The 24,019-nt window shown below is 37.1% G+C and overlaps 2 protein-coding genes across 3 annotated transcripts in view; one reads left to right on the top strand and one right to left on the bottom strand.

The window, feature by feature from the left end:
* Nucleotides 1–12,922, bottom strand: part of LOC148876083 (uncharacterized) — a 55,018-nt gene extending 42,096 nt beyond the window's left edge. For both annotated transcript variants that reach the window (XM_088966019.1, XM_088966018.1), the window contains exons 1-2: nt 12,725–12,922; nt 12,216–12,333 (exon numbers count right to left, since the gene is read on the bottom strand). In XM_088966019.1, the coding sequence (XP_088822145.1) occupies nt 12,216–12,333; nt 12,725–12,922 (316 nt within the window). The remainder of the gene's footprint in view (nt 1–12,215; nt 12,334–12,724) is intronic.
* The window catches only part of LOC148876082 (uncharacterized), a 57,193-nt gene extending 43,767 nt beyond the window's left edge, over nt 1–13,426 (top strand). The window contains exon 3 of the transcript XR_016105517.1: nt 12,662–13,426. The gene's annotated coding sequence lies outside the window, so the exon portion shown is untranslated. The remainder of the gene's footprint in view (nt 1–12,661) is intronic.
* The last annotated feature ends 10,593 nt before the right edge of the window (nt 13,427–24,019 follow it).

Here is a 24,019-nt window from a genome sequence, read left to right as displayed (position 1 = left end):
TCGACTAGAGGGTACCAAGTCTGCATTGTCACCATCACAAAACCAGCCCTCTTCGAATTGCGAGTAGAGGATTTTCTACCAACCACACAAAACCACAACGACTGCACTCATTAGAGGCATCAAAACCCCCAAAAGGAGAAAACAACCAGTCCTTTTCTTTCTTTCTGGAAAACTTTCTAAATATCAATGAGAATTCTGCAAAACTCTAGAGAGGAATGCGCAAAACAGAGAGAAAATGAGACAATTGATCTGAACTGATTATCGTGGCTCTGATACCATGATAAAACTCAGATTAGATGTTCGTATATGTTCAGATCGGAAGAAAGAGAAGGAAAAGGAGAAAAGGTCATAGCCGAACTAGAGAGAAAAATCTAATCCCTCTAGTCGGCCCTTCTTTTATTTATACTCTTCTAAGATATACAAGGATTACCATTGTGCCCTTACTTAAGTGAGGGCCACATCAGCTGAGCAGTACATATATAACTAAACATAAAAGGACTGTACTACCCTTGTACAGCCGACTCTAACACTATCATGCAGTACTGGGTTAGCAACAACATTTATGGCTGCCTTGTTGTTACAATATAAAGCCATAGGTCTATCAACTGTAAATCCTAGCTCAATGTTTTGATCATAATTCACAAAACAAGGGTACCTTTGATTTTGATTTTATGTGAAAGAATTACTTTGTAAGGGTTAAACCCAATAGCAGGTATAAGTAGTCCCATCAACTTGGATTCTTAATGGGTTATACTCATGAGCGGGCCCCACAATTGGTAGATAGGTCATAAGACCCATACACCATTGGGTACTTATGTATTTTAAACTTACGCATCTTAACAATGAGTCTCGTTAATTGGTAAGAAGTGGGACCCACTATACTCATTTGATAGTGGCATGGCCCACTTTAATATTTTAGTAGTGGGCCCCACAAATAAATGGGACCCACTATACTAATCTGATAGTGGATGTGACACAATTTGATATTTTACATTTAATTATTTTAACAATGGGCCCCACTAATGGGTGGGTCCCACTATGATGACTTGCTAGTAGGTGTGATCCACCTAATGTTTTAAACTTGAATATTTTAATAGTGGGCCTGCTAATGGGTGGGGCCACTATGATGACTTGATAGTGGATGTGGCCCACTTTGACATTTTATACTTGAATATTTTAATAGTGGGCCCCGCTGACAGGTGGGACCCACTAGGTTGATTGAATAGTGGGTGTGGCCCACTTTAATGTTTTAAACTTAAATATTTTAACAGTGGGCCCCGCTGACAGGTGGGACCCACTAAGTTGATTTGATAGTGGGCATGGCCCACTTTAATGTTTTATACTGAATATTTTAATAGTGGGACCCACTAGGTTGATTTAATAGTGGATATGGCCCACTATAATGTTTTAAACTTGAATATTTCAACAGTGGACCCCACTGACAAGTGGGTGGGACGCACTATGCTATACTAGAACATTTAAGCAGTGGGCCCCACTAATATATACTATTTAAATAGTGAGCATGGCTCACTTTAAACTTAAATGTTTTAACAGTGGGACCCACTATACTGATTTGATAGTGGGACCCACTAACTCATGATAACTGAAAACAGTGGGTCCCTCTGTAACAATTGGCAGCAAACTGAAAACAGTGAGTCCCAAAAATTTATCAGTAACAAGTGGCAACATATGTTGTTACAGGTGGCAAACCAGCACATTTGTCCCCTTTTCAGGTGGGTAAGATCCGCTGACAGTGGGTCCTAAAGGTTGGCCATTTACAAGTGGCAAATCAGTAGTACATTTGTCCCCTTTTTAAGTGGATAAGATCCACAAACAATGGGACCCAAAGATTTGTCAAGCAACCCTTCTTGGCATTTCAGGGGTTTGCCATTTACAAGTGGCAATATAAGCTGCCACAGCAATACATTAGTCCCCTTTTTTAAGTGTATAAGATCCACAATGGGACCCAAAGATTTATCAATTGAATTTTTTTATATTTTATAATATTGGATTAATCCATTGAAAGTTCTTTTGAGGTGGATAGGATCCACCAAACATAACAATGGTTAGTTCCCAAGTATTAGTCTCTTTTCTTTGTATTTGTTTTACACATTTTTTGTGGTGGATAGAATCCTCCAGATATGAATATATAAATTGAAATAAGATTTTGAGTTCTAACAGAACTCTATAGAGAGAGAGAGAGAGAAAGAGATGATAAGATAAGGATTGAAATGGATAAAATTTAAAGGGATTGAAGAAAAATATAAGATATATACCTGTGTACACTTATCCTTAATCACCTCAATCAGCAAAACTACAAATTCCCTCCATTTCTTCTCTTCCACTCTCTTCTCTCCTTTTTATCTCTCTTCTCTCCTTTTTTTCTTTCTCTTCTCCCTTTTCTCTATATGCCGCCCAATTTTCTTCTCCTCTCTCCCTTATATAGAGGAGATAGTTATGGAGTAGGGAGGTTAGAGCAACCTCTCCACTCTTCATACATGGAGTGGTCAAGTTCCCTCCATTTCTTCTCTTCCACTCTCTTCTCTCCTTTTTCTCTCTCCTCTCCTTTTTCTCTTTCTCTTGTATCTCTCTCTTCTCCCTTTTCTCTATCTGCCGCCCAATTTTCTTCTCCTCTCCCCCTTATATAGAGGAGATAGTTATGGGGTAGGGAGGTTAGAGCAACCTCCCCACTCTTCATACATGGGGTGGTTGCTTAACTCCCCACATAACCAGAATAAGTTAAATTTTAATTTATGTGAAGTGGGCCATTGAAAGTTCTTTTGAGGTGGATAGGATCCACCAAACATAACAATGGTTAGTTCCCAAGTATTAGTCTCTTTTCTTTGTATTTGTTTTACACATTTTTTGTGGTGGATAGAATCCTCCAGGTATGTATATATAAATTGAAATAAGATTTTGAGTTCTAACAGAACTCTTTAGAGAGAGAGAGAGAAGAAATGATAAGATAAGGACTAAAATAGATAAAATTTAAAGGGATAGAAGAAAAAGATAAGATATATACCTGTGTACACTTGTCCTTAATCACCTCAATCAGCAAAACTACAGGTTCCCTCCATTTCTTCTCTTCCACTCTCTTCTCTCCTTTTTCTCTCTCTCTCTTTTATCTCTCTCTTCTCCCTTTCCGCCCAATTTTCTTCTCATCTCCCCCTTATATAGAGGAGATAGTTATGGGGTAGGGAGGTTAGAGCAACCTCCCCACTCTTCATACATGGCATGGTTGCTTAACTCCCCATAACCAGAATAAGTTAAATTTTAATTTATGTGAAGTGCGCCAGCTGTCAAATCTGGCCCCTCAAGCCTAATATTATTTTTTTTACATTATATATTTTTAGTCCTAAAAACTCACTCAATAGATTTTTTAACCACATTATTTCAGCCACTCCATGAGACATTGCTCTATATTCAGCTTCAGCACTAGACCTAACCACCACATTCTGCTTTTTGCTTCTACATGTGACTAGTTTCCTCCCACAAAGGTACAGTAGTCGCTGGTAGACTTCCTATCATCTAGTGATCCTGCCCAATTTGCATCAATATACACTTCAACCTTCAAATGCCCATGCTTTTGGAACAATAAACCTGCACCTGGAATTTCTTAAGATATCTGAGAATTCTTTCAACTGCTTCAAGGTGGGTCATGGAGATATAACAGTCTTCCTACAAGCCTCTGAAATTGCTTCACATCTTTGATGAATTCACCTAGACAATCACTTACTTTGTGATTAGGATCAATAGGAGAATCAACAGGTTTCACTCCAAATTTTCCTATATCCTGTAACAGATCTAGGACATACTTTCTCTGAGAAATGAAGATACCCTTTTGTGAGCGGGCAATTTCAATTCCAATGAAGTATCTCAAATGACCTAGATCTTTCACCTCAAACTGAGTAGCAAGAAATCCCTTCAACCTTTGAATTTCATCTTTCCAATCACCAATGATAACTATATCATCAACATACACTATTAGGGCTGCAATTTTGTATGGTCAGATTGACATTGCTTGTAGCCTTTTTGTTGTACAACTACCTGGAATCTGTTGAACCAAGCTCTTGGCGATTGTTTCAAGCCATATAATGACTTTTTCAACTTGCATACCTCTTGTTCATTACGTTAAGCCCAGAAACCAAGGGGTTGTACCATGTACACTTCTTCTTTAAGATAGCCATTTAGAAATGCATTCTTGATATCCAATTGGTGAAGGTTCCAATCGAAGTTAGCTGCTAAAGAGAAAAAAGATCCATAATGGAATTCATCTTAGCAACTGGTGCAAAAGTTTCTGCATATCCACCCCATACACTGAGTGAACCCTTTTGCCACTAAACGAGCTTTATACCTCTCCATTGTGCCACCAGCCCTATGTTTCACTGTAAATACCCATTTACATCCAACCATAGTTGTCAAGGCGACAAGGTGCCCTTTGAGGCACGCCCCACTTAATCGCCAAGTAGTTTGTACTATGTATTATAAAATACTTTTTTATTCTTTATTTATTGACATTATAATTATAAAATAGGCACTATTAACTGAACCAATCTTAGCAACCGGGGAAAATGTTTCTATGTAGTCAATACCATAGGTTTGGGAGTACCCTTTGGCAACTAGTCTAGCTTTCAACCGCTCTACACTACCATCAGGTAAGTACTTAACAGTATAAACCCACTTACAACCGACAGTCTGCTTACCAGGAGGAAGAGAAGTGAGGTCCCATGTATGATTATGAGTTACAGCTAAGAGTTCTTCTTCCATTGCATGGCGCCATCCTAGAGAGCCAAGGGCTTCCTGGACATCCTTAGGGACAACAATAGAGGACAAGGAGATAAACTGGCGATGGGAAGCAGAAAGGTGAGTGAGAGAAACATAATTAGAAACAAGGTGAAAGGTACAACTGCGTTTACCTTTCCGCACAGCAATGGGAAGATCAAAGTCAAATACTGGGGGTGGGGCTGATGTGGGGACAACTGTCGGATCTATCGACGATGATGGGCTGGAGGAGGAGCCAGTACATGTGAGCGATGTCTATACACTTGACAGATAGGTGGCCATTCAACAAATAGTGGCACTAGAGGCAAGGACTTGGTCACAGCTGGAACAAGAGGAACGGAATCCGCAACTAGAAGAGGAAGGGGAGGAGGTGATGAGGAGGAAGAAACATTACCAGACCCCAAGAAAAACGGAGTAGACTCAAAGAAGGTAACATCAGCACACACAAAGGAACGTCGAGAGCTAGGATGATAGCATTTATACCGTTTCTAAGTCCGAGAATAGCCAAGAAATATGCACTTAGTGGATCGTGCATCTAACTTGTCCCTTCCTGGCCCCGGATTATGGACAAAGCAAACACACCCAAGAACCCGAGGAGAAAGAGGAAACAGGGACAAGGTAGGAAACAAAGTGGTGAATGGGGAATGACCATCAAGGATAGATGTGGGCATCCGGTTAATCAAAAAGCAAGAAATAAGCACTGCATCACTCCAAAAGGGTGTGATGACGATTCTTTCTCTCAGCCACTCCATTTTGTTGTGGGGTGTAGGTACATGAAGTCTGATAGATAATGCCATGTTGGTCCAAGTATTCTTGAAATGATGAAGATAAATATTCACGGCCATTATCGGGCGAATCTCAGCATAAAATATTTGGAAAATGGTAAACAATTCACTCATTTCTTTCATTAAATAGAGCCACGTCATCCTTGAATAATCATCAACAGAAATGACAAAATATCTATATACATTGTATGGCATTACTTTATAAGGACCCCAAACATCTGAATGAACCAAAGAAAAAGGACTCGACATATGGTTATCAACCCTAAGACTAAAGAGAACACAATGATGTTTCCCCAACTGACACAACTCACAATCCAAAAGAGAAAGATGACTCAATAAAGGAACCAAAGACTTCAAAACTTTCAGTGAAGGATGACCAAATCAGCAGTGCCACTAGAGAGGAGAGAGAGATGACTGGAGAGTTGTTGGCGTTCTTCCAACACCGTCAAGATAATACAATCCACCGGCTTCATGCCCTCCACCAATCTTCATCCCCATCTTGAGATCCTGAAAAACACATGAAGAAGGGTAAAAAGTAATAAAGCAATTAAGAGACTTGGTTAACTTACTAACTGACATAAGGTTAAACGAAAACTTAGGGACATGCAGAACTAAGGATAAAGGTAAGGGGGTCATCACGTTAACACTGCTAATACCACAAATGGAGGATGTGGAGCCATTATCAAGGGTGACGGATTGTGATGTTGAGCAATGAGAGAGGGAAGAAAACACACCTAGAGTTCCAATCATGTGATCGGAAGCTCCAGAGTCAATAATCTAGGGATTGGGTGTGGATGCCAAACAAGCCATACCTGAGTGTGCGAGAGTGGCCATGTTCTACTGAGATGTGGCCCGAGCAAACCTCTCATACTCATCACAGGGAACACTCATCATCTCCTTCCCAAGAACATCTGTGGATGTAGGAAGTATCTGATCAACTAAATGGCTCTCCTGTCTGAAACTACTGTCACTAGTCATGGCATGATTGGTCCAATTTGAAGGTGGACCATGCAAGTCATAGCAATAATTAATGGTATGTCCATCCATACCACAGTGTATACACCTCCTCGGACCTAAACAACGTCATCGGCCATGGGCTCCCCCTAAATCTCTACCTCCAGTACGACCACCACCATGGTTATAGGTAGGTCCACCACCACCACTCCAGCCATATACCGGTCCACTGCTACCACTACGGCCAGACTGAGCTCCCCGAGCTCCACCTCTAACACCACGGCCCCTCGATACTGTAAAGGCTAATCTATCAGAAACACTAGTGTTCTCGGTAGATCCAATGGAAATCCTCCTAAGTCAAGCAAACACTTCTTCTAAGTAAGGAAGAGCTGATCCTCCTAGTATCTGGGCCCGTACTGGTTCATACTCAGATTTCAGCCCCACCAAAAATCGAGTTACATCAAGTTGTTCTCTCTGTTGTTGCTGAATTTTGACATCAAAAGTGAGGGGTTGATAAACATTCAATTCATTACGGATGTTTCTCATACTAGCATAGTACTCCTCAAGACTGATTACCCTGTTGTAGACTAAAGTATTCCTGATACAACTGATATACTCTGGTTGTATTGTCATAACCCGAATACAACTTCTTAGCATGATCCCACACTTCTTTGGCAGTGTCAAGAAACATGAAGTTTACACTAATCTTGGGTTCCATACTATTCCATAACCATGTGATGATCTGTGCATCTTCTTGTTCCCAGTCATCATACTCATGAGAATCGGTGGAGGGTTTTTCTTCCCTTATGTGTTTCACCTTCTTCTTTGCCTTAAGAAAAACTTCTACAGATTTAGCCCAGGGTACATAATTTTCTCCATTCAGTTTAATGGAGGTCATTTGATCATTCAGGTAGTCAGTAGGGACCATCACATTAGTCTTGCTATCACTGTTGTCTCCCAAAGCTGAATTCTGATATTGCTGAATTTGGCACACTGCACACTAGACCACACCACACACTGAACACACTGGTTTCAGCACTTAGTACTGCTGAAAATTGCACTCTTTACACCACAAAGCCTACCCCACGACTACCTAAATACTCACCACACTGTTTGAGGACCACTCCCCTTTCGAATCATACTAAAAGAAAACATAAACACTAGCACACTACAATCTGAAATCCCACCATACAATCTAAAATAGACTTATGATTTGATTCACAACACGGAATTGCATAGAAATCCCTTACCTAATCACCCAAAAATCAGACCACACAAGACATCCACTGCACCACACGAATCAGCCCTCTTCTCTTCATTGATTAGGGGAGGGCTTCTTAGAAACCACAGCAACCAACCACAAACAGCACAACTGGAAGTATAGAAACCTCCAAGGGAAGAGGGCGACCACTCCTTTTAGCCATTTTCCTTATCTCCAACAGATGACAAAGAAACCAAGAGAAAACCCTAGAATGGGTGCGTAGAGAACAGAATTATGGGCAGGTCTGATTTGCTCAATTTGGCTCTGATACCATATTAAGATTCGGTCTGCCCCTGAATCCTATCAAGCTGATAACAGTCAAGGAAGAGAGAGAGAGAGAGAGAGAGAGAGAAGAAGAAGAAGAAGAAGAGATGAGAAGGGAGAGAAAGAACTGGTTCGAATGAAAGAAAAATATCACTCTCCCATTCGGCCAGAATTGATTTATATTACTAAATTGTGGAAAAGACACATGTGTCCCTAATTAAGGGACACTAAATCTAACATAATCTTACACATCAGCACGTAAACATAAGTATAAAGATAGAAATACCCCTACATATTCAACACTTACAAAGACTAAAATATGAAAAATACATAAACTTTTAGAAAAAATTTAGACATATCAATTTTATATTAATCATATTAAAAATTAAACACAATAAACAAAACTTGTTTATAATGATGGGAATAAAATACAAAATTTAAAACTAACCCAATAGTGAAATTGTTTTCTTATTTGGGGTAACAATTCAATCTTTTAGGTCAAATGTGTCAACCCATGATGTCATAATTAAATAATAAAAATTAAAATGAGATCAAAAAACTAATATTTTATATTAATTAGCATATTAAAGAAAAATAAGTGTGACAAAGAATAATTGATTTTATTGATGGTGAGTTAAGAAGTAACTTTTTGAGTCAAATGTGTCGACCCTTGATGTCATGATTAAATAATAAAATTTTAAAAAAAATGAAAACACACAAAAGTATAAGAAATACAAAATAATTTGTAGAAAACATTTGGACACATCTCTAATATCATATATTCACCATATAAAACAAAAACAAGTGTAACAAATAAGTAATTTTTATAGACAAATATATAAAAAAAAATGTAGAAAATTTTAGAAACATATCATTTGCTATCATCATCATAAAAAATTGCCGCATGGAAAGCACATGAACACTTACTAGTGCCCAAGAAACAAAGGAAACCATGATTACTCACCAACAAAAAGACTATAATGCAGAAAAGATGAAAATGTGATACTGAATACTAATAGCTTAAACAAACCACAACCACAGAAGCATTGGCTAAACTAAGTTTAAGAATAAAATGATTAATATGTTCACCTAAGGACAATATAAGTTCACATCTTTATGACTTTATCCCACTAAGTATGGCTTGACCCAGACCACTTTCCGGGATTGCCTTGGCTTTATAAAAGATGAATTCTTTTCCTTTTCTGCAAGACACTAAGAAAGTTACAGAACCTGCATCAGCTTCTTTATGTATATTCTTTTTGCTTTTTCCTCTTTGAATAATGATGATTTTTCATTTTCTTGCTTTTTTTTTCCACATGCTGCTCTTTCAACTTTAATTTGTTTAACAGAAAATCTCTGTTAAATTTGCTTCAATTCAAAAGAAGTAATATTGCTGGGCTTAGTAATTTACTTTTAGATCCAGGGGTAGATATCAGCAATTGACTGCAAGATTGTAGAAGGTTTTTTTCTTTGAAAGATGTAAAATGAAATTTGTATTAATAGCTAAAAAAGGAAGCGGGTGAGAAACCCTCACCCAGTTAGAAAAAGTGTGCCTCTGAAAATATGTACAGAACATATACAATCAGCTCCTATACATACTCAAAATATGATAGACAACCAACTAGTAGAAAATGCACTAGCTGGCAGTCCTACAAAATGATTAGAGCAACCAGTCCAATTCTGCAACAACCATTCCACTCTACCAATAACTGATCCTACAACCTATGATTTAGACTCAAAGATCCTACAGTTCCTTTCCTTCGAGACTGTCAAACAAATAGCAAAAGGTAGGAACCTCCACAAGCATTTTCCTCAGGCAGAGAAAGCACCATACCCCCAAGAGGATAACAGATCAGCTACAGAACAGGGTAAGACCCACTGGATATGAAAGAGCCCAAAGAAATGACACCACACCCAATAAGTAAGCAGGTAATGAATCAACAAATGATTTACAGATTCAGAAGCTGACCCACACAAGCCACCGGTACCTTTGAAGGTCAAGCCTTGCCTTAGTAAAACATCCACTGTTTGAACTTTACCCCTTGCTGCAAGCCATAAGAAAGAGACAATCTCTGAGGGAACCTAAGACTTCCAAAACCAGGATCAGGCCACTTTAAAACCATTACCAAACACGGCTGCACAACAAGATTTAGTAGTGAATCATCCATTCTTTTCACAAGTCCACACTCTAGTATCACTAGAGTTCAGATTGACTTGAACCTCCTACAAACTCCCTAACAGTTTTTTTTTTTTTTGATAATTAACTCCCTAACAGATTTTGGAGTGCATCCACCTCCCAGTCATTAAGTTTCCTTCGATACCTGGGGAACCAAACTAACTGACCATTAACAAACTCCAAGAAATCCCCTTACCACACCATCTCTGTTAAAGGCAATGGAGAACAAAGTCAGAAAGGCCTCGGCTAAAGGCTGATCTAAACACCAAATGTCCTTCCAGAAGTAGACACTGCTTCCCTCCCCTACTTTAAATTTGATATGTCTTTGAAACAGAGGAAGGCTCACCACAATACCTTTCCACACACTAGTGCCATGGGAAAGGTGAGAAGAGAGAGTGGACCAACCCAGAAGCTACCATACTTACCCTCAATTACTTGCCTCCATAGTTATTTACAAAGCAAAGCATCATTCACCCCTCTCAACCTCCTCACACCCACACCCCCACAATCCTTGGGAGTACAAATGGAATACCATAAAACCAAGTGTAGCTTCTTGTCCTCTCTAGGACCTACCAAAGGAGATCCTTTCTTAATTTCTCCAGTGCAATAGCCACAAAGGCGAGTAAGGAAAAGAGAGAAGTAATAGGTAGGCAAGCTAGATAGAACACTCTGAATTATTCATGATTCATAAAAACCAAAAGAAAATAATGTAGCAACATAAAAAAGAAAAAACTACGTTGCAGAGAAAATGTTTAATGCCTTCCTAATTCCCTACAAATTCATTCCTTGTTCTGATTTTTCTTCTGTGGCAATAGCATAGATTTCAAATGACACAGCAATTTTGAAGTTTGCTTGTTGCTACACGAACAATTTTTCTTCCTCTGTTCAGAATCTTATAATGCCTGTTGATTGCATTATGGTTAAATTTTCCTCAAAAAAATAATTTGAAAACATTTTGATGTTTCTCACACATGCATTTTTCTAGTTGAAATGACACTCATATATGATGCGGCAACACATTTCTCACAAAATTGTATTGGCCAACCCAAAACACAATGCAAACCCAACACCGCTGTACAAAACATCCCCTTAGTTGAACTAATTTATTTAACCTTGTAAAATTCTGAATCCAAAAAATAAAACTATTGCAACAACTTCCTTCTTTGAGGAATCAAAGCAAACATCTAGTACACTTACCTTCATATAAATATCCTCCCCATTCCCTTCTTGGCATTACAATTTGGTTACTTACCTTTTTTTTGAGATAAAAGGATAACTTTCATAAAAAACAGGGGATGTACATGAGGATATGTACAAAGCAAAAGCCAAAACAAACTTCAGCTCAAAAGAGAAAATCCCAAGGATTTACAGAGGCATTGATTAGTCACTGTGCAAAAAAATCCCAGAAGGGGACGACTTCCCAGCTTAAATTGACTATGCGGGAACTTTTTTTTTTTCTTTTTGATCAATGACTCTGAAGGAATTGATTGTAAACATTTCCAAGGCAACATTAGAATCTGGATTATACTTTTTGTAATTTCCAGAAGCAACCAAGCTTCTACAGCAGAGATGAAATCACTAAATCCTAGCATTGCATTTATGGGCCAATGCTTGACAAATTTGAAAAAAAAAAGGAAAGACTTTCTTCTGTAACATGACTCAGCTTTTTTAACTTCATCACAAATTTGAAAAAACAATCCATATCCTTCCTGCAGATTCAGTGTAATTTTAGAAAAATATATTAAGTGTTAATTCATCTAATTATTATTAATGTCAATAACGTTATTAGTCTGCTCAGGACCATATCTTTGAAATAGAATTACTATACTATAAAGAGGACAAACAATAAGAAAGTTTAATCTAATCTCTCCTGACTCCTGTAAACAAATTATATTATCTCAAATGCACTTCTACTAATATTGCTACATTCCAAGAAAGAACGAAAACTCCACCATTTACTAGGAAAATGAGGATAAAGAAGAAAATAACTCACCCTTATCACCAGCTGTTGGGGAAGCACTTAAAACAAGTTTCACATTGTCAGATTTAGTTGACGCTATGAGATAATCAACAAAGTCAGACCATGAACCACCAATGCCAATACTGTCTCTCTGCACAACAATAAGGCAAATTGCAAATTGTAAGTAAAATAAAGAAATCAATGGTCAAATCTCATTTGCTCATCTACCCTAAACCTTTTCACCACAGCCCGGTGTAAATCCAACAAACCCAAGTTTAGAACAAGTAAAATTACAAAAACCCAAAAAAGGGGTTTCATCAGGGTTAGAAAGGGTATCTCAAATGCCCAAATTTGTTTCTCATATCATATGGGTAATGGGTTTTGCTCATTCGACTCAAAATTCATTGAATATCAGTGATTTGGATTCTAAGGTGTAAGTGTCATTTGATTTTTCTCAATTCGTTTCTCGTCCTTCTCAGTTCTCGTGTGGGCATGACTTAAGATATCGAGGAAATAGTAAAATTGAAGAATGAAAAGCCTACCAACTCTTCGAGCTCTACAACTGATCGAGTGGCCTCCCATGTATAAGAGTGGAAATCAGTGACATGCACTCTCAGGCTAAAAGCATCCAAGGCGTGGACATGAAACATGAATAGAAGCAGAGGGAAGGAACGCAGGTTCTCCCACTCTGCTTTTGCTTTCCCGAACATGGGCTGGAAATCTTCCAAGCTCTCCGCCATTTTTCAACTATTTCTCTTCCCTCCAACTAAGGAACTGCAGAGACGCACTCGTACGAGCTAACAAGCAGAAACAGAAAAACAGACGCAGCGGGAAAGGTGAGGCTTGAAAGTCAGAGCTCAGGCCTCAGGGAATAGATGTATCTACGGTTTGAACGTTGAAGTTTGAACAGACCTGCGGTGTCGGATTACGTTAGTAGGGTGTTGGAACGTGTAACGTTGGCACTTGGCAGGAGTTTTCAACTCTTTGATCAAATGGCAAGAATTCGTAAGTAGCAGATCCTGAGTGTTCTTCTGATTGACACGCTTCAAGTTCTCACTCAATGCAATTAAAAAGCATTGTATTCTGGGGGGAGATTGCCTCGTGGCCGGTACACGTACATACATGAACATATTCTCAATTCTCAATGTGTTTTTTGGGGTTTCTACTTTCGGACAGCTTTTCGTAAGATACAATCGTAATATATATATATATATTATTAGAAATTAATATATTAATTATTTGAATTTTAGATATATCATATTTAACATAGAAATTAAAAATTAAAAAAAGTAATAATATGGTTAAAAATATATTTAAATATTTGTTATTCAATTATGACATCATGCATTTTTTGAAAAGTTTGATCATTAACCCACCATTTATAAGAAATAGCATTGCTTTTGGATTAGTTTTAAATTAGGGAAAATTATAGTCGAAGCCGGTTGTATATTTAAAATTTGGTTACAAGTGATCCATAAACTAACAAAACTCCAAAAAACGGCTCTACATTTCAAGTTATAAAAACCCTCGCCATGTCATCGGAGGGTTATGTGGCTATTGCCAATATGGGACTCTTAATTCATAATTAACACAATAAAAGGCTTATACTGAAATTGCCCTTTAATGTTAGGTGGTTGAAAAATTAAAAAAAAAAAAGGATATTTAGTTTCTCTCCCTCACACTCTTTCACTCACATTCATATTTATCTGCTCAGTGACTATGTGATTTGAAAATAATAAAAAAAAATGGTTTTTGGTTTCTGCATTTACACTCTTTATATCAATTTCTCTCATTCTCTCTCTCTACAAATCGTTCTCCCTCAACCTCTCTCATTCTCTTTCTCGGCCAATCTATCGTTCTCCCTTAGGCTCTGTTTGGTTTGTGGGACGGGGATGAGAAAGGGAATATTCTAAAAATATTTAATTTTCTCTTATTTGATTTGAGGGAAACAGAGGGATGAGATGGGAAAAATGTGGGATCTCAGATCCCAAAATTGTGGATTTGGGGTCGCACCAAAACTATGCGACCCTAGTGGAAAAAAGTTAAGAAAGCATTGTTACAGTAGAGCAGAGTAGCGGCGACAGCTTTCAAACCCAAATCTGCTACATCCGTTCGAATCTAGAAGCAGAGCAGAGTAGCGGCGACAGCTTTCAAACCCAAATCTGCTACATCCGTTCGAATCTAGAAGCAAAGCAGCGGTGGTGGCTTTCGAACCCATATTTGCTACCTCCATTCGAGCAGCAGCAGTGGCTTCTCCTGAACCCAAATCTACTACCTCCCCTTTTCGAACCCAAATCTGCTACCTCCCCTTTTCGAACCCAAATCTTTCTTCTTCCACCTCCCCTTTCAAACACAGATCTACTACCTCCGTTCGAACGCAAAAACAAAGCAGCAACAACGGCTTCTCCTCCTTCTTCTTCTTCTTCTACCTCCCCTTTTAAACCCAAATCTGCTACCTTCCCCATTCGAGCCTAGAAGCAGAGCAAGGTGGCTTCTTCTTCTTCTTCTGCTACCTCCCCTTTCGAACCCAGATCTACTTCCTCCCTCTCTCCTCTCTTCTCCATCATAGTGTTTTCCCATTTATTTTCTCATATCTAAAACCAAACAATGGAGGTGTAAACTTTTACAGTTTCCCATCCCATCCCATCCCATATTTTCCCTTCCCACCTAAATCTTTGTACAAACTAAACAGAGCCTTAATTTCTATTGTTCTCCCTCAGTTTCTCTCCCTCTCCCTCTCTTGTTTTTTTATTTTCTTACACACTTATATGGTATTAATAAATTGTATAAAAGAACATGAGACCAATTTGGTTGGCTCAAATTTTATTACACCAGTTTGATAAAATTCACAAGAAACTCTTAGCTATGAAATTTACACCAATTGGAGAATGATAGAGATTGAGGGAGAAGGAGATTTTAATCGAACGGGAGAGTGAGTGAGAAGAATGAGAAAGATTGAAGGAGAACAATAGAGAGAGAGGTTTTGATTTGGCTATAAATCGAAGCAGAGAGAGTGGGAGAGACAGAGGGAGCTGGAGATCGAGAGATGATTGTGAGAGTGAAAGAGAAATGAGGGAGATTGAGAGACTAAGGGAGTGGGAGAGAAACTGAAAACCTATTTCCGATGTAGGTTTTTTGCTGTGTCCAACATAGAATAAGAGTCCCATGTTGGCAACAACCACATAAGTCTTTGATGACATGGAGGGGGCTTTTATAATTTGAAATGTAGAGCCAATTTTCAGAGTTTGGTTGGTTTCTGGACCAATCTGCAACCTAATTTTAAATGTACAACCGACTTTGACTATAAATTTCCCTTTAAATTATATATTTCATTTAGACTATATAAAATATTTTTTACTTAATTTTTGTTTGTCTATGGTTTCATTTTACTCAAACCACTAACCCACCATTTAAAAATAAAAATTGTTTGATTTCTAGGTTGACATTAAATTTTGTATTACATTTCCATCATTGATAAAATCATTTATTATGCATAAAACTTATTTTCGTGATTTTTTGTATTTTCTATTATTAAAAATTTTATTATTTGACTATGACATCATTTAATTTCTAGGTAGATTTTGAAATTGGCATTCCATTTTCATCATTAATAAAAATACTTCTTGCATTTCATAGTTATTTATTTTAATTTTTATTATTTAATTATGACATTATTTATTAATCCATTTGACCCCAAATGGTCAAATTGCTTGCCCACCACTAGGAGGGAAGAAAATGGTTTTGTTTTCAAATTACTTTTCAAAATATTTATTTTTATACTATTAAAATTAATATTTTGGATTTAATTACAAGAATTTAATGACGAGAAAAATATATTTTAAATATAGGATTTAAAGAGAGAGAATAGAAAAATATTTTTATTTCCAATTGGTGAGAAATTTTACATTCCATTTTCATCATTAATAAAAACATTTCTTATTTAACATACTTATTATTGTTTAATATGAATGTTAAAAAGGTTCCCATTTTTTTTATTTCTATTTTTTTCATTTTATCTATTTTTTAATTTTATTATTTAATCGTGGCACATGAATTAATCCATTTGACCCAAAATGATTTAATTTCTTACCACCACTTAGATGAAAACACTATTTTTGCTAGGTAGATTTAAAGGTATAAACTTTTATGTTATTGAAATTATTAATTTCTTAAATATGGATTTAATTAATAGAACTTAATGATGAGAAGAAATAAAAATGACTTAAATATATGATTTAATGAACATGAATGCAAGTTAATAACTTAAATATTGGATTTAATGAGAAAAGATTGAATGTATTGAATATCTTTAAATTACATCTTTTCAACTCATTTAATATCAAGAACTAATTACCCTATTTGCCCTTATTTTTATCATTAAATTTAAATATAGTGATAAATATTATCTTTATAAAATTCTAAAAATATTCTTAAGGCCATTCGAACTTTTTAAATTAGTATAAATATAGATTATGGAATGGTCCCGTTCGAGAAATAGAATCTATTCGTACGAGTAGATAAACGCCTTCACGTGCAAGAGATTTGAGCGAGTCTCATCAAGATTCATGATTTATCGCTTTCCTTTATATGTTGGTGTAGATTTAGTTTGCATGACAAGTTTAATACAAAGGACATGTTTGTGACAGAAGCCGTGTAATCTGTCTTTTACTTTGCATTGAAAGACACGTTTCACATTTATTGCATGCAAAGGACACATTTCCCTCTCTTCTCTGTCTTTCTTCCTAGTCTCTCTCTACCTCTTTTTCCCCTTACTCTCTCTTAACTCTTTCCCCTCATTTCTCTTATTCTCTGTGATTTAAACTTGTTTCTTGTGTGATTTTAGCCAGTTTCCCTTCGCAACATCCTAGGGGATCAACTACTTTTTGCATAGGTGACAGGTTTTTCAGAGAGTTAGATTCTATAGAGTTACTTACTCTTAAGTCATTCATTAATTCTTTTTTTTTTCTTTTGTCTTTTACTATTTAAGCTGCCCTTCTGTTATTGGCTGATGCTCTGTATATAAACTATGTTACTGTAACCTTTTGGACTGCGAGAAAGAATAGTTTTCTCTCCACTTTCTTCTTCCTTCCTTCTTGCCTTTTCTTCTTCTTGTTGTTTTGCTTTGGTACATGGTATCAGAGCAGTGCCTACCCTTTCTTTTTTACTGTTTTCCTATCAACACTATGGAAGAAGAGGTGACAGGTTTTTCAGAGAGTTAGATTCTATAGAGTTACTTACTCTTAAGTCATTCATTAATTCTTTTTTTTTTCTTTTGTCTTTTACTATTTAAGCTGCCCTTCTGTTATTGGCCGATGCTCTGTATATAAACTATGTTACTGTAACCTTTTGGACTGCGAGAAAGAATAGTTTTCTCTCCACTTTCTTCCTCCTTCCTTCTTGCCTTTTCTTCTTCTTGTTGTTTTGCTTTGGTACATGGTATCAGAGCAGTGCCTACCCTTTCTTTTTTACTGTTTTCCTATCAACACTATGGAAGAAGAGGTGACGGGTTTTTCAGAGAGTTAGATTCTATAGAGTTACTTACTCTTAAGTCATTCATTAATTATTTTTTTTTCTTTTGTCTTTTACTATTTAAGCTGCCCTTCTGTTATTGGCCGATGCTCTGTATATAAACTATGTTACTGTAACCTTTTGGACTGCGAGAAAGAATAGTTTTCTCTCCACTTTCTTCTTCCTTCCTTCTTGCCTTTTCTTCTTCTTGTTGTTTTGCTTTGGTACATGGTATCAGAGCAGTGCCTACCTTTTCTTTTTTACTGTTTTCCTATCAACACTATGGAAGAAGAGGTGGATACCTCTGTTAGTCGTAATGGTTGAAATACGACCGGCCCTGGAGCTGTTGCAGAGATTACAAGAGAGTCAGCCTACAACTAGAAAGGAGACCCTTTTCAGATCATCCTAGAATAATGCTAGTTACAGCACCATTAACTAGAAACAACTACCTCACCTGGAGCAGATCTATGAAGATAGCTCTAGGTGCGAAACTAAAGCTGGGTTTCGTGGATGGGAGGACTGCTCATCCAGATGAATGAACAATAGAGTTTGAACTATGGACAAGGGTGAACTACATGGTAACTTCCTGGATCCTTAACTCAATCTCAAAAGAAATAGCATATGCCTTTCTTTATACTACTACAGTGAAGGAACTCTGGGATGAAATTGCTGAAAGATTTGGTGAAAGCAATGGGCCTTTTCTATATCAAATCCAAAGAGAGTTAAGTTCAATATCTCAAGGGAATGAATCAGTAGCTAAGTATTACACTAGGCATAAAAGGTTGTGGGATGAGCTAACCTGTTTAATGCCTATTCCACCTTGTACCTGCGGTTCTGCTAAGGCAGTTACCGATTTGCATTCATTCAATAGATTAATGCAATTTCTGATGGGTTTAAGTGACTGTTATGATAATATAAGGAGTCAAATCCTTGTAATAGAACCCTTACCCTCTGTGAACCGTGCTTATTCCTTGGTTCTCAGAGTTGAGAAACAGAGAGAAGTACACACAGTTTTTAATGAAAACATAGACTCTACTGTGTTATTTGCCAAAACCCAAAACACCAATCAACCATATAGATGGGATGGAACTAATAGGGGAAATAATAAGAAAATAGACATGGGAAGGAAGAATAAGGACAACAAGTATTGTGATCATTGCAATGTGAAGGGACATGTGAAGGAGACTTGCTTCAAGCTCCATGGATACCCAAAATGGTATAAGGAGTTCAAGGAGCACCAGAAAAAAAAAACAGGAAACAGAACAATGGCCAACATGGCGGAAACTCCCTTTGATTTTGGAACTAAAGAGAAGGTTGATGGGAAAACTAATAAGAAAATGGATTTGGCAAATATGGTGCAACAAGAAATCTTGAAGCTGGTGAAGGGGAAGATGACTATGGAAGGCAGCCATGTCAAATTTGCTAACATGGACAACTATGCAGGTAATTCCTTCAATACTGAATGTGCTTTAAGTTTTGCAATGAGTACTATTGACACAGGGGGCTTCAAACCACATGTGTGGAAATAAATCCATTTTTGATAAGCCTAGACCCACTAAACATCCACTACCTGTTTGCCTACCAGATGGATCCATTAAATTTGTTCATAGTATTGGAAATATTCATTTGTCAATTGATATTTGTTTGAAAGATGCATTACACATTCCTAGTTTTAAATTCAACATCTTATCTGTAAATAAACTTGTTGAGTCTGTCCAAATAAAGTTCACATTCTTACCTTGCCATTGTCTATTGTAGGACCTGTAGACTAAAAGGATTCTGGCAGTAGGGAAACTACTAAGAAGCTTATACATCCTAGACAACTCTTGTTTTAGAAAATTTAGATGTAATACAAAGCCAAACAGTGACAAGTTGTTTTTGAATTTCAATGATACTTTTTTACCTTGTAATGCTGTTGTTTCTAGAAATGAAAGTATGGCTACTTCAAAAATCTCTCTTTGGCATGGCCATTTGGGACATGCTTCAATGAATGTTTTAAAGCATATTGATTTTCTTAAATGCTTGAATTTACAAAATGAGGTTGGGTGTGAAATTTGTCAATTGTCTAAGCAACAAAGGCTACCTTTTTCCAACCAGTAGTATCACTACCCAATAACCCTTTGAATTAATCCATTTGGACACTTGGGGACCATACAAAGAACCTTCAATTACTGGAGCCACATATGCTTTAACACTTATGGATGACTATTCCAGAGCAACTTGGACCATTCTGATGTCACACAAAACTCAAACACTTGCCATTTTCACTCAATTTTTTAACATGGTTAAGGCCCAATTTGATAAAACTATCAAAACCATAAGGTCTGACAATGGAACAAAGTTTACAAACCATGGCTTCCAATCCTTTCTTTCTAGCAAAGGAGTGTTACATCAAAAGACATGTCCTTATATACCTCAACAGAATGGAATTGTTGAAAGGAAACATAAGAATCTCTTGCAAGTGGCAAGAGCTCTCATGTTCCAATCTTGCTTGCCAAAAAAACTATGGGGACATTCCATCCTTATAGCTACTCATATTATAAACAGACTACCCTCATCAGTGTTAGCCTGAAAATTTCCATTTGAAGTCCTATTTCATAAACCACCGGATTATACCAATTTAAGATGCTTTGGTTGCTTATGCTATGTGACAAATACATTGCCTCATAAAAACAAATTTGATCATAGAGCATTTAAGTGTATATTCATTGGGTATAGTCTTGGCCAAAAGGCCTATGATTTGGAAAAACATGAAGTTTATGTGTCAAGAGACATAAAATTCTATGAGCAAATCTTCCCTTTCAGAACCAATTCAATTTCTATTGACAAAAATTCATCATTTGTTTTACTACTACCTTCTCCAGATGATATTTCAGATTTTTTACCAACCCCTACACCAGATGCATCATCACCCATACCATCAACAGGGGAGCCCAATGAAACACCTAATTTTTTGGATTCACCAACCTCTAAACTGGCAACAGAAACCACTGGTCCACCTTGTGATTTACTTCCTAAAACTATAGTCCCAGTTACTACAAACAACCTACCCCTATCAGACAGAGTACTAGAGTCAAAATGAAACCAGCTTGGCTTACAGATTATGTTACTAACTTGGGTTGTAGCAATGTTAGAACTACTGACAGAATCCTCAATCAGTCACAGGTTCATGCATCAGCACCTCATACACCTCCAACATATCCCTTTGTTCAATCACCTTCACTTTCTGCATCATATTTATCCTTTTTAGCTAATGTGTCAAATATTCAAGAACCAACTTCTTATAATCAAGCCAGTACTAATGCTGAATGGATTAAAGCAATGAATGAGGAATTAGAAGCATTAGAGAAGAATGAAACTTGGGAACTCACTGATTTACCAGAAGGAAAAGGGGCCATTGGTTCCAAATGGGTATATAAACTGAAGTTGAATCCAGATGGCAGTGTGAATAGATACAAATTCAGGCTGGTAGCCAAAGGATTTCACCAGGTGGAAGGGATTTACTATTTTGATAGCTTCTCTCCTGTGGCCAAAATAGTAACTGTAAGAATTTTTCTTGCAATTGCAACATCTAAGTCATGACAATGCATTCTTGCATGGGTATTTGGATGAGGAAGTCTACATGCAACCTCCAGAAGGGTATTATAAGGCTGCCAAGGGTCAAGTCTGCATCACTCTATGGGCTTAAACAAGCCTCAAGACAATGGAATGATGAATTTAGTAACAGAATTAAGGCTTTTGGTTTCCATCAATCAGCTCATGATCACTGTTTATTTGTTAGGCACTCATATGATTCTTTCATTGCATTGTTAGTGCATGTAGATGATGTGCTTTTAACAGGTACCTCAGAAGCAAATATCATTTCAGTCAAACAATACTTGGATAAGCTATTCACTATCAAAGATCTTGGCTATGCCAAGTATTTTCCGGGTTTGGAGATTGCTAGGAGTTCTTTAGGTACTATTCTTAACCAAAGGAAGTACGTTCTTGACATTCTAACAAATGCTGGACTCCTAGATGCTAAACCAGCTAAAACACCTTTCCCCAAAGGTCAAAAGTTGTGTGCAAACAAAGGCACCCCACTAGCTGAACCAGAAAGATATAGAAGGCTTGTTGGACGTTTATTGTATTTGAATATTAGCAGGCCAAACATTAGCTACTCTGTACAACAGCTAAGTCAGTTTGCAAACTCTCCATGTTAGTCAAAGGTTGTCCTTTGAAAGGCCGTTTTTATCCAACAAACAATTCTCTTCACTTGGAAGCTTTCAGTGATGCAAATTGGGCCTCCCGTTCTGAAACCAGAAAATCCTTAACAGGGTTTTGCATTTCTTTAGGGTCAGCTCTCATTTTTGGAAGACAAAGAAGCAAACAACAATCTCAAGATCATCAGCAGAAGCAGAATATAGGAGTTTAGCAGCAACGGTTTGTGAACTTCAATGGATCTCCTACGTTCTCAAGGATTTTGACATCAAATTAAAACTTTCAATTCCTCTTTGGTGTGACAATCAAGCTGCTCTACACATAACTGCCAATCCAGTGTTTTATGAAAGAACAAAACACCTAGACATTGATTGCCACTTAGTTAGAGAGCAGTTTAAGCAAGGCTTTATCAATCCTCAGCACATCTCCACTCATCACCAAGTAGCTGATGTTTTTTACAAAGCCACTTTTTGGTCCTAAATTCAGCAACTTCATGTTCAAGTTGGGTTTGCTTGATATCCACCAAACTCCAACTTAAGGGGGGATGTAGAGTTACTTTTAAGTCATTCGTTTATTCTTTTTTTTTTCTTTTGTCTTTTACTATTTAAGCTGGCCATCCGTTATTGGGCGATGCTCTGCACCGTAACCCTTTGGACTGCGAGAAAGAATAGTTTTTTCTCCACTTTCTTCTTCCTTCCTTCTTGCTTTTTCTTCTTGTTGTTTTGCTTTGGCACAGATTCTTCAGACCATGTTTGATCCGCTACTTAAACAGTGCATAAGAATCTGTAGGCCAACAGGATCCTTACAAGTAGCTTTGAAACCTTTGAGCTTGAATGGCGGCCTCTATTCTTACTACTCTCAACACTCTTCTTCTCACCTAAATTCATGGCATTCTGTTGTTGTTGTTGCAGTGCTGCTTCTCGCTAGGAGCAATCGAGAGAGAGCCCTTCCTTTCTCTCTCTCTCTCCCTCTCTCTGGTACCTAAATATTTCGTAAAAAAATCTCCGTTTCTACAAGTTTCTAATTAGCGGCTGTTCTCTGACTCTTCACTCTTGTTATACTCCGAAGGGGGATCACACTTCAAATGTGTTGATCAAGTACATACTTCTAATAGTTTTGCTGCTCGGTCATCATGGCTGAAGTCACCAAACTCGTGGTACTTCTCCACGAAGAGAAGACACCCAAAGATCTTTTCAAGAGGCCTAACTCTGATTTGATCAGAGCAGGTCTCGAGAAATTCTATTCAATCCTCGTAGGAGGAATAGGATTTAGTTCCCTCTGGACCTAAAACAGGTTTGCATTTAAACTGTCTAAGGAATCCCTTGCTTCTGCCAAATAATGGCTTAGCCTCCAAGGATCCCCTTCCTTGTCCCTAAGCCATTTGATGGTATTCGCCAATGAGAGAAGCCAACACTTCAACCTTTGTTGAGTCAGTAAAACCTATTGGTCCGGATTGTCTGCTTAAGTTTTACCATTAGAACTTCATAATTAATCTGCACCATATATTGCCCAATTCAACACAATGTTTCCAATCCTTTTTTCTTGTTCCTAAGAATTTATTCACTAATTCATACCATATTTCTGTTATGTCTCTTGCCCCAGTATTCTCCAATGATGAGATGTGCACTATGATACATAACTAAAATTCAATGATAGTCAATTATATATGAAATGCTGAAGACAAAAGTTGCATTTATCTTTGATTCCTTAGACGTGCTTATCAAGTAATTTTTAATTGTGTACCAAAAATTCTGGTAGAAGGCTAAAGAGAATCTATCTGTTACAACAAAGTGAACAAAATGATCTAGTGCTTGCATCCATCTCTTCTGGTTCATGTCTTGCAAAAAGATTACTGATTTCCTTTTTATTGTTACAAAAAAGTTTCAAAAGTACTATATATACAATGACCCTTTTTATTTTGTCTTTTTTTTTTTGATGAATTATTTTGTCTTTTTTTTTCTTCTATGAAGTAGCTCCTTCCTAATGTTTTGAAGTAGTTTCACTTCCTATCCTTTGTTCTTTTCTTGATGAATAACAATAAAATGTTATTAATTGTGGTAAAAAATTTTAAGTACAACTTTTTTTGGTAGTCTAATTACTACCTGCCCCCATTTACTATTTATACACTA

This window comes from Nelumbo lutea, chromosome 1 (assembly GCF_056320005.1).
Source record: "Nelumbo lutea isolate HS-2025 chromosome 1, American lotus-T2T, whole genome shotgun sequence".
NCBI classification, from domain to species: Eukaryota; Viridiplantae; Streptophyta; class Magnoliopsida; order Proteales; family Nelumbonaceae; genus Nelumbo; species Nelumbo lutea.
Note: the sequence above shows the minus strand (reverse complement) of the source record. Positions and strands in the feature narration are given on the sequence as shown.